The 13,867-nt window shown below is 44.6% G+C and overlaps 1 protein-coding gene across 1 annotated transcript in view; it reads right to left on the bottom strand.

The window, feature by feature from the left end:
* The window catches only part of MCM3AP (minichromosome maintenance complex component 3 associated protein), a gene marked incomplete at both ends in the record, with an annotated part of 61,285 nt that overhangs the window by 40,752 nt on the left and 6,666 nt on the right, over positions 1–13,867 (bottom strand). The window contains 5 exons of the mRNA XM_080695421.1: positions 3,067–3,229; positions 5,332–5,600; positions 5,902–6,099; positions 8,375–8,514; positions 11,305–11,495. Coding sequence (XP_080551547.1) covers positions 3,067–3,229; positions 5,332–5,600; positions 5,902–6,099; positions 8,375–8,514; positions 11,305–11,495 — 961 coding nt within the window. The remainder of the gene's footprint in view (positions 1–3,066; positions 3,230–5,331; positions 5,601–5,901; positions 6,100–8,374; positions 8,515–11,304; positions 11,496–13,867) is intronic.

Here is a 13,867-nt window from a genome sequence, read left to right as displayed (position 1 = left end):
CACACATCAGAACTAGAGAAACAAGATTTTCCATCCAACAGACAACTAAGATTGGTTATCTGTGGAGATTCATTATTTATGTTAGTCTTTTACCTATCTCTAAAGGGTATTGTTTGCCTTTATTGTTGTTAATTTTTAGGATTTCTAGTTGGGATATTAATATACCTTCAGATATAGCATTTGGAAATATTTTATCCCATTCAATTAGTAACTGTTAACTCTGTTTACATTGTCTTTGGATATACAATATGTTTTTTATTTTTTAGGGAGTTTGTATACTCTTCTGTTGCCTGTGCCATTGAAATCATAACCAAGAAATCACTGCCAATTTCAATGTTGTGAGGTTTTATGACCCAGATTTTCTTCTATAAGTTTATAGTCTTAAGATTTATATTTAGGTCTTTTATCTATTTTGAGTTAATACTTGTATATGGGATTAGGTAAGGGTCCAATTTTATTCTTTTCCATGTAATTATTATTTTTCAACAATATTTAGTTAAAAGATTATTATTCCCACCACCAAATGTTCGTGGAAACCTTGTCAAAAATAACTTGACAATATAGGGAAGAATTTAGCTCTAGGCTTTTATTTAACTCCAATGGTTTATATATCTGCCTTTAGAATAGTACTACACTGTTTCAATTATTGTAGCTTTATATGGTTTGAAATCAGAAAATATACATCTTCTAGCTTTGTTCTTTTTCAAGATTGTTGTGGGTACCTAGAGTCCATATTCCATATTAGGATAGATTTTTTTTCTGAAAAATAAATATATAAATATATGATAGTTTCACCTAAAAAAAGTAGAAAAAATAGATTCTCTGGTAAGAAAGAAAGCAAAAAGAAATATTGGAATGTTATCTTTAAGTCATCAAAAGCTTGGTATCAGACAAATGAAACTGTTATGTGAGATTATCATTTTTAATTTTTGATAAATTGCTATAATACTAAATGTCAATCACTAATCCAAGCATGGGAGGGAGGGAGGGATAGGGAGAGAATGGGGTGGGGATCGGGTGGGGGCTGACTGGGCAATGTGTGCATGTATGTCTACAAAAGTATGTATCCCACTATGATGTATGAATACAGTGCACCAATTAAAAATTAAAAAAAAAAAAAATTGGGCTGGGCGTGTAGCTTGGAGGTCAAATGCCTCTGAGTTCCATCCCCAGACCTGCAGAAAGAAAGAAAGAAAGAAAGAAAGAAAGAAAGAAAGAAAGAAAGAAAGAGAGAGAGAGAGAGAAAGAAAGAAAGAAAGAAAGAGAGAGGAAGGAAGGAAGGAAGGAAGGAAGGAAGGAAGGAAAGAAGGAAGGAAAGACGGGGGGGGGGGGAGGGCGGGCGGGCGGGCTGAGGTGTAGTTCACAGTAGAAGCCCTGGGTTCAGTCCCCAAGAGCACTACCAAAACAACCACCTGGGTGCAAGGTTCTGGACACTTTCTGCTTGCCCCCTCCCAGGGCTCTGCCATCCAGCCAACACCTGCCCAGTGCTCTCTACACACCTGGCACTGCTCAGAGACCTGCCCATCCCCACAGGCTAACATGCTAGAAGAGCTGAAACCCAAAGAAAACGACTATGTAAGTGTATCTAACGGTGATTAGTGCCAGACCTGTGAAGACAGCAGGGGAGTGGTGATGGGTGAGCGGCCGTGAGGCCTGCTGAGAACGTGGCAAGCAAGCCAAAGCTGGGGAGGTGAGAGCCAGGGAGAATAAGCAAGTGCAAAGAGGGGTATCTGCCGGGCGTGGCAGCACACAATGTGACCCCAGCATTCAGGAGGCTGAGACTGGAGGATCGCAGTTCGCGGGCAGCCTCAGCTACTTGGTGAGGCCCTCTGCAACTTAGTGAGACCCTGTTTCAAAATAAAGAATAAAAAATAGGGCAGGAGGTGTAGCTCAGAGGTAGAATGGCCTAAGTTCCATCCCCAGACCCGAAAAAAAAAAAAAAGAGGGGTGCCTGAAGAAGGGGAAGGCACTGGGGGCAGAGTTGGGCAGAGAGGAGAAGCCCAAGGCACGGGACTGCGGTGCCCATGTGCATTAACCACTCTCAGGTTTTTCTTTTGTTTAAAGTTACTTAAAGCCAGGCGTGATGCGCACGCTTGTAATCCCAGCATTTGGGAGGCTGAGACTGGAGGATCATGGTTCGTGGACAGCCTCAGCTACTTAGTGAGGTCATCTACAACTCAGTGAGATCCTGTTTCAAAATAAGGGAAAAAATTAAATTGGGCAGGGGGTGTAGCTCGGAGGTCAAACACCTCTGGGTTCCATTCCCAAACCCACAAAATAAATAAATAAAATTAAATAAAATTTTAAAAAGTTACTTAAAATTGCTGGGCATGGTGGCACACATTTGTACCCAGCATTCAGGAGGCTGAGACGGGAGGATCGCGGTTCACAGACAGCCTCAGCTACTTAGTGAGGCCCTTTGCAACTCAGTGAGACACTGATTCAAAGAATAAAAAAATAGGGCTGGGGGTGTAGGTTTGAGACTAGCCTCAGCAACGGTCAAAATAAAATAGCCAAGTATGATTGTGTGCCTGTAATCCCAGTACTAGGGAGGCTGATACAGGAATATCACAGGATCAAAGCCAGCCTCAGCCACTTAAGTGAGGCCCTCAGCAACTTGGTGAGACCCTGTTTCCAAATAAAAAATAGGCCACCACAAAATACACACCTACATACATACATACATACAGGCTCAGGGTGTAGCTCAGAGGTAGAATGCCCCTTCATTCAATCCCTAGTAAACACACACACACACACAATTTTAAATTTAGCAATTTTGTGCATATGGTAGGGGATTTCTGCTTTTGGCTTTCTTTTTTTTTTCATGAACGCTGATAGTGAATTCAGACTGAAGATTTCCCACATCTAAGCCACTGCCAAGTATTTCCACTGCACATTCTCTCTTGGCAACAACCAATGGTGCCAACCCTGAGATCAGGTAACACGGCACACACCTCACGGGGCTGTGCCAGGGTCCATGACCCACTTGGAAGAGCTCTGAATAGAGAAGCACTTCAATACACACGGAGAAACCTCTTCCCAGGCCTCCAGTGGCCTTCTACTCACCTGATTAAAGTAACAGTGTAACAGACACGCACTCAGATAAGAAGCCGACTGGACCAGTTTGAAAAATCTCACGAAATTATTACTATTCAATGCAGCAAAAGCCTGGACAGCAAAGTCCACCTCAGGGGAGTTTCTAACGTCAGGGTGGAACTGCTGCACTTCTCTGTTAGGAGACAGAAAGGTCAGTGTTGTTTTTAATTAGATAATACTTCTACAAAGAGAGATCTGATAGATAACTCTGTTTCCATGATACTGAGAAAGAGGGTCCTTTAGGTAACACAAGCAGCTGTGGCAGTTTCTTAACTTCAGAGCTACCACCCCGAGGATGGACAGACGTTTTCTTTAAAAAAGATGATAGGTCGGGTGTGGTGGTACACGCTTGTAATCCCAGGACTCAGGAGGCTAAGACTGGAGGATCGTAGTTCTTGGCCAGCCTCAACTACTTAGTGAGGCCTTTGCAACTCAGTGAGACCCAGTTTCAAAATAAAGAAGAAAAAATAGGGCAGGGGGTGTAGCTTGGAGGTCGAATGCCTCTGGGTTCCAGCCTAAGACCCGCCAAAAAAAATAAATAAATAAAAAATAAATTAAATTAAATTAAAAAGATGATAGGCCAGGCGTGGTGGTGCACGCTTGTAATCTCAGCATTCGGGAGGCTGAAACTGGAGGATGCGGTTCAAGGACAGCCTCAGCTACTTAGTGAGGCCCTCTGCAACTCAGTGAGACCCGGATTCAAAATAAAAGAAGAAAAAATAGTGCATGGGGTGTAGCTCAGAAGTCGAATGCCTGTGGGTTCCATTCCCAGACCCGCAAAAAAATAAAAATTTTAAAAAATTTAAAAAATAAAAAAGATGATAAAGTAGCCAAGTGTGGTGGTGCACTCTTGTAATCCCAGTACTTGGGAGGCTGAGAAGGAGGACCAAACAGATTCAAAGCCAGCCTCAGCTACTTAGTGAGGCTCTCAGCAACTTAGTGAGATCCTGTTTCCAAATAAAGTATAAAATAGGTCTGGGAGTGTAGCCCGGAGGTAGAAAAGCCCCTGGGCAGCTGGGCGTGGTGGCGCACGCTTGTAATCCCCGCGCTTGGGAGGCGGAGACAGGAGGATCGAGCAGGTTCGAAGCCAGCCGTGCTGGCGTAAGAGACCCTGTTTCAAAAATATAAAATAGGTTTGGGAGAAGGGCTTCCATGAACCCCAGTACCACTTAAAAAAAAAAAAAAAAAGAAAGAAAAGAAAAGAAAAGCCCCTGGGTTCTACCCCCAGTACCACACACACAAAAAAAAAAAAGACGATAAAGTAAAAAAAATTCAAACAATAATTTGGGAATTAATCAACAAAATTTATTTTAAAATAATGCTAGCCGGGCGTGGTGGCGCACGCTTGTAATCCCCGCGCTTGGGAGGCAGAGACAGGAGGATCGCGCAGGTTCGAAGATAGCCCCGCGCGCTGGCTTAGGAGACCCTGTTTCCAAATAAAAAATGCAAAAATAGGTCTGGGAGTGTAGCCCGGAGGTAGAAGGGCTTCCAGGAACCCCAGTACCACCAAAAAAAAAATAATAAAAAAATAAATAAATAAAATAATGCTAATTTCCTGCCAGCTGTGTTTAATAATAAAGGCCAAGGAACAAAAATCTGACTTTTATATTTCTTGGGTTTTTTTGTGTTTTTTTTTTGAGGGGGAATGCTATGGATTGAACCCAGAAGCATTCTACCTCTTAGCTATACCATCAGTTTTAGTTTATTTTTTATTTTGAAACGGGATCTTCCTAAGTTACAGAGGGCCTCACTAAGTTGCTGAGGCTAGCAGCAAACTGCGATCCTCCTGTCTTGTAATCCCAGTACCTGGGAGGCTGAGACAGGAGGATCACACAGATTCGAAGCCAGCCTCAACTACTTAGTGAGGCTCTCAGCAACTTAGACCCTGTTTCCAAATAAAATGTAAAAAAATAGGACTGGGAGTATAGCACAATAGAAAGCCCCTGGGTTTCATCCCTAGTACTCCCTCCCAAAAAAACAACAACAAAAAAAAACCCAGAAACCTTATCCTTTCCAAAAAATAAAAACCAGAAACCTTATCCTTACCATTTTCATCTCACACAATGTTCTCCCCTCTCTCACTCACACCTTTAACTCTATCTAAAAAGGGGAACCTAGAATCCCTACCAGAGAGAACTCAGCCCTGTCAGCTACTGCCGAGCTTCAAAGCTCTCATCTCATTTAAACCTGGCCTTTTCATACACCACAGGCCAACTTCCAAATCAGGAAACTCACCTGAGAATGTCTCCCTTGTTGAGATTAAGCAGAACATTGTAGCCCTGGAACTCAGCTTCACTGGCACAGAAGACACCCTTGTTCCTCAGGTCCTGGTACATCTCCTTCAGGCTCTGTAAACACTTGGTCATGTTTTCATTGTTGATTTTGGCATCAAAGGAGGACATGGGCTCCTCACACATGAAATGGGCACAATGGATATGAAAGCGGGTGCACTTCTCGATCAGGGACACCGTCAGTGGGTCACAGAGGTGCTGCTGCGTGATGTCCTGGCCACAGGGAGGAGGAGAATTACACAGTACCCATGCCCAGCTCACAGGTGCACATTCCTCACATACACAGGCTCTTCCCATACCCGAGTATGAGACAAATCATGCTTGTCACCTGAATCTCTCATACGTCAACTGAAACTATGCGCATAAAGCATATTTTAGTAGAATTTTATAACAGTTTAAATAAAACTATATATTTGTTTTAAAAGAAGATATCTAAGTAAAATGAAGAGAGCTCCCAGTCTGGCTTTGGAATATACATGCATTTCCTAGTCTCCTGGTCAGAGGCAGCTGATACCTTCCGTATGCCCCGTGTGCGGTTCCACACGAAGTCGTACCAGTCCCGCAGGCTGCCTTCCTTCTGGTCCATGATCTGAGTCACCAGGTAATCCATGGTCCTGCTGAGCACTGCGGAGGGTCGTAATTCATGGGGAAGGGGCTCCTCCTGATCAGCTGAGGACCGGCTATATTCCTTCACAGCTGCAGAGTGGTCCACCTGGGAAGGAGCACAGGCTACTTGTACGATAGGTGCTGGGGCCAGCCTTCTGGCACAACAGTGCCTTAAGACAAAGGGAAATCACACACACACACACACGATTAATGCTTGAGAATACACTTAAGTGAAAACTTTTTTAAAAGATGACAACCAAAATTTTAAGACACAATAAACTTAATTTTGGCAAACATAACCAGGAGTTAAGAAGTATCACAAGAAGGGGAATGTGGGTAGAGATCACTGTCTGGCTCCAAAGCACAAAGGTGAGAGGTGAAGGACCCTGAAGCACCGTAAAAGCCCTCAGCCATGCTTCTCAAACACCAAGCTAAATCCACAGACCAGAAGCAAAATGAAGCTGGGCAGGGAGGGTGAGTGGGGACACAAGAACCTGGGCACGTAGAGCTGGCTTTCCACAGAAGCCAAAAACTGCATCTTCCACCGGCAGGAGGAAGCCAAAGACACATGGACAGGGGGAGAAGCAGAGATGTCCACAGGACTGGCTGCTGGACACCTGCTCCTCCTGGGGCAGAAGTCCTGGGCTGCTACAGTGACACCTGCTTTTAGGCGAAGGGTCCTGCATCAAGCAGTATCACCAACTAGTCAGAGATGCTAAAAGCAAAACTGAAGAGTAAGAGGTTCTGGACTGGTGGTTTCTGTGGAAAACATTTGGAACATTGCTGACACATGATCAGAAAAGTTCAGACTCTAAGATGTAGTAATTTAATATTTAAGAACTAATCAAAGAAAGTAATCTAAATACCGTAAAAGCATTATTTAGAAGATGGCAAACAATTCTATTAATTAAACTGAAAAATCAGAAATAGCCTATCTACTGATTGCAAAACTGGGGAGGTTTTCTGTTTTTGTTTTATAGGGAGTTTTTACTACTGAGCTATTTTTTAAAATTTCCAAACAAGGTCTTGCTAAGTCACTGCCTGCTTGTCTCGAATTTGTAGTTCTTCTGTCTCAGCCTCCCAAGAGCTTGGATTGCAGATTAACAAGCATGTGCCACCATACCCACCTAAATCAGTTTTAATTTATTTAAAAAAAACCTAGCTAGTCAGGTTTGGTGGAGCCCACCTATACTCTCATTACATGAAAGGCTCAGATAGGAGAATCACAGGTTTGAGGCCAGCCTCAGCAATTTAGTGAGGCCCTCAACAATTTAGTAAGATCCTGTTTTTTTTGTTTTGTTTTGTTTTGGTGGTACTGGGGGTGGAACCCAGAAGCTTTCTACCTCCGGGCTATACTCCTAGACCTATTTTATACTTTATTTGGAAACAGGGTCTCACTAAGTTGCTGAGAGCCTCACTAAGTAGCTGAGGCTGGCTTTGAACCTGTGCGATCCTCCTGTCTCAGCCTCCCAAGCGCTGGGATTACAAGCGTGCGCCACCACGCCCGGCTAATAGTGAGGCTCTCAGCAACTTGGTGAGACCCTGTTTCCAAATAAAATATAAAATAGGTCTGGGAGTATAATCCGGAGGTAGAAAGCCGCTGGGTTCCACCCCCAGTACCACCAAAAATTTAAAAATAAAAATAAATAAATAAAAATAAAATAGGGCTGGGGAATAGCTCAGAGTTAGAATACCCTTGGGTTCAATCCCCAGTACCACAAAAACAAAGAAAAAACCTTTATAACTTTCCATGTATAATTACCATGTGGCTCAGTTTCACTAAACAAAACTGCTTGGCAAACTCATCACACCACAGAACAAATTAATGTGACTGTTAATAACACAAAGGCACTGAGTGTGGTAGCGCATGCCTGTGATCCCAATGCTTGACTGACTGAGACAGGAGACTCACAAGATTCTAGGCTAGCCTCAGCAACTTAGTGAGGCTCCTGTTTCAACATAAAACAGGGCTGCAAGTATAGCTCAGAGACAGGATGCCCCTGGAAGAACAAATGCCCACCACCTCCAAAAAAAAAAAAAAATACGCATATCAAGTATCTACATGCCTAGCCGGACATGGGGGCGCACGCTTGTAATCCCAGCGCTTGGGAGGCTGAGACAGGAGGATCGCACAGGTTCAAAGCCAGCCTCAGCTACTTAGTGAGGCTCTCAGCAACTTAGTGAGATTCTGTTTCCAAATAAAATATAAAAAAGGTCTGGGAGTATAGCCCGGAGGTAGAAAGCCTCTGGGTTCCACCCCCAATACCACCAAAAATTAAAAAAGTATCTACATGCCCAGAAATCACAAAGGAACAAGACTCCCCGACCCTCGTTTGCACAGGGCCAGCTCCACCCCACAGAGGGAAGAACAAGAGTCCCACCTGGTCAGTCCCTGGAATGACTTCAAACACACTCAGCTGGCTTCGGGTCTCCCGCATGTAGCGTTCCTTCTCAGGACACATGTCAGGGCAGGTTCCAACAAAAGTCCTCGCTTTGTCCAGGTCAGTCCTCTTCACTCGAGCTACATAATGTCAAGTAAGAGGTAAGGATATACCTCATGGGTAAGATTTGCATCTACACCCTGTCACCTATGAGTGCCACATGGCTTCACAAACATGCCACCATACAGAACAGCTTAACGTGTGCCGGGTATGGTGGTGCATGCCTGTAATTCCTGTACTTGGAAGGCAGAGACAGGATTCCAGTTTCCAGGCCATCCTCAGCAACTTAATGAGACCCTATTTCAAAATAAAAACTAAAAGCCGGACGTGGTGGCACACGCTTGTAATCCCAGCATTCGGAAGGCTGAGACCGGAGGATCGCGGTTCGTGGACAGCCTCAGCTACTTAGTGAGGCCCTCCGCAACTCAGTGAGACCCGGTTTCAAAATAAAGAATAAAAAACAAAGCAGGGGGTGTAGCTCGGAAGTCAAATGCCCCTGGGTTCCATCCCCAAAACCCGCAAAAAATAAAATAAAAACAAAAAAGGGGTGTGGTATAGCTCCGAGGTTACTGCCCCTCAGTTCAAGTTCTTGTACCAAAAAAAAATAAATAAATAATGGGTGTGGCCAGGCGTGGTGGCGCAAGCTTGTAATCCCCGCACTTGGGAGGCTGAGACAGGAGGATCACGCAGGTTCGAAGCCAGCCTCAGCTATTTAGTGAGGCTCTCAGCAACTTAGTGAGACCCTGTTTCCAAATAAAATATAAAATGGGTCTGGGAGTACAGCCCAGAAGTAGAAAGCCTCTGGGTTCCACCCCCAGTATCACCCAAAAAAAAAAAAAAAAACCAGAAAAACCGGGCGTGGTGGTACACGCTTGTAATCCCAGCATTCAGGAGGCTGAGACAGGAGGATCTCAGTTTACGGCCAGCCTCAGCTACTTAGTGAGACCCTTTGCAACTTAGTGAGACCCTGTTTCAAAATGAATAAAAAATAGGGTGGAAGGTATAGCTCTGAAGTAGAATTCCTCTGAGTCCAATCCCCAGTACCGGAAATTTTTTTTTTTTTTTTTTTTTTGGTGGTACTGGGGTTCCTGGAAGCCCTTCTAACTCCGGACACTCCTAGACCTATTTTTATATTTGAAACAGGGTCTCATAAGCCAGTGCAGCTGGCATTGAACCTGCGCGACCCTCCTGTCCCCGCCTCCCAAGCGCGGGGATTACAAGCGTGCGTCATCACGCCCAGCTACCGGAAAAATTAAAAAAAAAATAAAAACAGGTGGCGGGTGTAGCTCAGAGGTAGAATTGTCCTGGGCTCAATCCTCAGTGCCACACACACAAAAATCACCATGGCAAGTCGGTTCAGGTACTGCACACCTGTAATGCCAGGACTTGGGAGGCTGAGATGGAATGACCACAGATTTGAAGCCAGCCTCTACAATGTAGTGAGGCTATTAGCAATTTAGTGAGACCCTGTTTTCAAATAAAAAATAAAATAGGACTGGGAGATATAGCTTATAGATAGAATGACCCTGGGTTCAATCCCAGCACCACACACACAAAAAAAAAAAATTAAAAAAAAATTCACCATGGCAAAGACATAGTGAATGATAGCACCTTTCATTACTGTTAAGGAAGCACTCTGACTATTCTAATTATTCAGTTTTTGAAAAAGAAACTCCTACATATTGAAATATAAGAGCCAGGCGTGATGGTGCACACTTGTAATCCCCGCGCTTGGGAGGCTGAGAAAGGAGGATTGCACAGGTTCGAAGCCAGCCTCAGCTGGCTTAAGAGACCCTGTTTCCAAATAAAATATAAAATAGGTCTAGGAGTGTAGCCCGGAGGTAGAAGGCCCTTGGGTTCCATCCCCAGTACCACCAAAAAAAAAAAAAGATATATGGGAAAAAAACTGTAAAGAGCACACATCTTTACATGTTTTATCATTGTTTATTTAGTGTTAATGGATACTTTCTTTTCTTTTCTTTTTTACAGTTCTGGGGATGGAACCCAGGGGTATTCTACCTCCGAGCTACACCCCCAGCCCTATTTTTTATTCTTCATTTTAAAACAGGGTCTCCCTGAGTCACAAAGGGCCTCACTAAGTAGCTGAGGCTGGCCGCAAATTGTGATCCTCCTGTCTCAGCCTCCCGAATGCTGGGATTACAAGCATGTGCCACCATGCCCGGCTTATTCTTTATTTTTAAACAGGGCCTTACTGAGTAGTAGCTGAGGCTGTTTTCGAACTGCAATCCTCCGGTCTCAGCCTCCCAAATGCTGAGATTAAAAGCATGCGCCACCACGCCCGGCTTATGGACACTTTCTGAAGGCAACACATTCCCAGGCTCAACACTGTCCAAGATAAAGCACCCTTCACCTCTGCCCTCAGACACGGGTTCCCTGCCCACTGACAATCAGTGTGAGCAGGCCTTCCCCATCCGCCCCTGCAAGCTCATGCATACCTAAACACAACTCACCGCCTGGAAGACTGGTGGACAACACCAGTCAGATGTGGCCCGTCAGAGGCCCAACATCAAAGGCAGTGGAAGCCAATGGAAAGAGACACTCCCAGCCGGGAATGATGGCGCACACTTGTAATCCCAGCGTTAGAGAGACTGAGACAGGAGAAGTGCAGTGCGCAGGCAGCCTCAGCTACTTATGAGGCCCTCTGCAACTTAGTGAGACCCTGCTTCAAATATAAAGAATAAAAAAATAGGGCCGGGGGTGTAGTTCGGAGGTGGAATGCCTCTGGGTTCCATCCTCAGTACCACACACACACACAAAAAGGAAGGGACACTCCCTCCCTGGCGGGGGCTCAGGAGTGCCTCGCCATGACCTGGGGAGGGGCTCTGGGCCCCTGCTGCTCTGCATCATACCTTGGCGCATGATCCGGTCTCTTTGGTCCAGGAGGCGGTACTTCTCCTCAGACGTCTCAGCCACAGTACCTATCAGGGTACTGAGGGATGACACGCAGGGCCCAAGGCCCTCCGAGCCCTCAGACCCAGAGTCAAAAGGATCCCCCTCAAATTGGTGGGCCTTCAAAAGACATGGCTTCTTCACTGGGGAGCTAGAAAAGAGCACAGTAAGGGCCCTGAATCATTTCCATTACCACACCTTTCAAGATTGTCTGGTATCTAAGGTGAGAAAGCACACGCGCAACATGGCATAAGTATTGATCGAGCTGGTGATAAGAAGCACAAAATCTTTGTTTTTAAAGTTAAAAAGCCAGGTGTGCCGGCACATGTCTGTAGTCCCAGTGCTCAGGAGGCGACGCAGGAGGGTCACGAATGCAAGGAGAGCCCGAGGACTCAGCAAGACTCTCCGCGACCTAGGAGGCCTTGCTTGAAAACAAAAACTACAAAGGCTGGGAGGAGCCGGGCGCGGTGCGCACGCTTGTGATCCCCGCGCTTGCGAGGCTGAGGCAGGAGGGTCGCAGGTTCCAAGCCAGCCTCGGCTACTCAGTGAGGCTCTCAGCAACTTAGTGAGACCCTGTTTCCAAATAAATATAAAATTGGTCTGAAAGTATAGCCCAGAGGTAGAAAGTCTCGGTTCTACTCCCAGTACCACCAAAAAAAAAAAAGACTGGGAGTATGCCTCAGAGGTAGAAGCCCTGGGAGGCTGAGATAGGAGGACCACAAGTTCACAGTAAGACTAAACGACTGGTGAGGCCGGAACAACCTAGTGAGGCCCTGTTTCAAAACAAAAATAAATAGAGTAGAGTTGGGGGACAAAATGACCTTGGGTTCAATCTCCAGTACCACGACAAATAAAACAAACCAAAACCAAAAAAACCCCACAAAAACAAAACTAAAAAGAAACTGGCCAGGCACAACAGAGCAAGAGCTCGTCTGAAGTAAAAAAGGAGAGAGCTGGGCGTGGTGGCACACACCTGTAATCACAGTACTCAGGAGGCTAAGACAGGAGGAGCACAAATTCACTGACAGCCTCAGCAAACAGTGAGAATCTCATCAACCCAGCAAGACCCTGTTTCAAAAATAAATAAAACAGGAGCCAGGCGTGGTGGCGCATGCTTATAATCCCAGCATTTGGGAGGCTGAAACAGGAGGATCACAGTTCACAGATGGCCTTAGCTACTTAGTAAGGCCCTTAGGAATTCAGTGAGACCCTGTTTCAAAATAAAGAATAAAAAATAGGGCTGAAAATGCCACTCAGAGGTAGAATGCCCCTGGGTTCCATCCCCAGTACCACAAAAATAAATAAATAAATAAATAAATAAATAAATAAATAAATAAATAAATATAGGGTGAGGGAAGCCAGGCATGGTGGCACACGCTTGTAATCCCTGTACTTGGGAGGTTGAGACAGGAGGATTGCACAGGTTCAAAGCCAACCTCAGCTACTTAGTGAGGCTCTCTGCAAGCCAGTGAGACTCTGTTTCCAAACAAAATATAAAATAGGTCTGGGAGTTTAGCCCGGAGGTAGAAAGCCCCTGGGTTCTATCTAAAATAAAAAAAATAGGGCTGAGGGTGTAGCTCAGAGGTAGAATCACACACACACACACACACACACACACACACACACACACACACACAGGAGGGGAGGGGAGGGCAAGTGACTAGCATGAAGGTGTTATTTTACTTGATTTTCTTTTTTTGGCACTGGGGATTGAACTCAGGACATCTACCTCCAAGCTACACCCCAGCCCTATCTCACTAGGTGGATGAGTCTCACTACTTGCTGAGGCTGTCCTCAAACCTGTGATCCTCCTCCCTCAGCCTCCCAAGTGCTGGAATTACAAGCATGTGCCATCAAGGTTGGCTTCATTTACCGGAATTGTTTTTGAAGTTTTGAAATAATTTATATTTTTAATAAATGACACAAGTTTATTTAAACAACTGAAATATTTACAGACTTATCTAGAAGAAATTAAAATTCATTCTGAAAAAAACACTTAAATGCCATAAGAAAATATCTTGCCTAATGTTCTAACACTGCAGTTTTCTTCTGTAGAAGGGCACACTAGGAACTATATACTCTCTTAGTTTTCTCGTTTTCCTTTTGTTCTTTCTTTTTGGTACTGAATTGAATGCAGAGGAGCTCTAGCTCTGAGCTACATCCCAGCAACATATATATATATATATATATATATATTTTTTTTTTTTTTTTTTTTTTTTTACAGTATGGGGATGGAACCCAGGGGCATTCTACCTCTGAGTTACACTCTCACCCCTGTTTTTTATTCTTTATTTGGAAATAGTCTCACTGAGTTGCAAAGAGCCTAAGTAGCTGAGGCTGTGTGCAAATCTCAATCCCCCTATCTCAGCCTCCCCAGCAATATTTTTTTATGTATTCACTAATTTATTTATTATTATGTTACTGAAGATTAACCTTAGGGGTACCCTACCACTGAGCTACACCCTCAGCCTTATTATGTGTGTGCAAGTTGCGGGGGGGGGGGGACACTAAGGATTGAGCCCA

Source organism: Muscardinus avellanarius (assembly GCF_963383645.1).
Source record: "Muscardinus avellanarius genome assembly, chromosome: 5".
In the NCBI taxonomy this organism is placed as follows: Eukaryota; Metazoa; Chordata; class Mammalia; order Rodentia; family Gliridae; genus Muscardinus; species Muscardinus avellanarius.
This window is presented reverse-complemented; position numbering and strand designations above follow the sequence as displayed.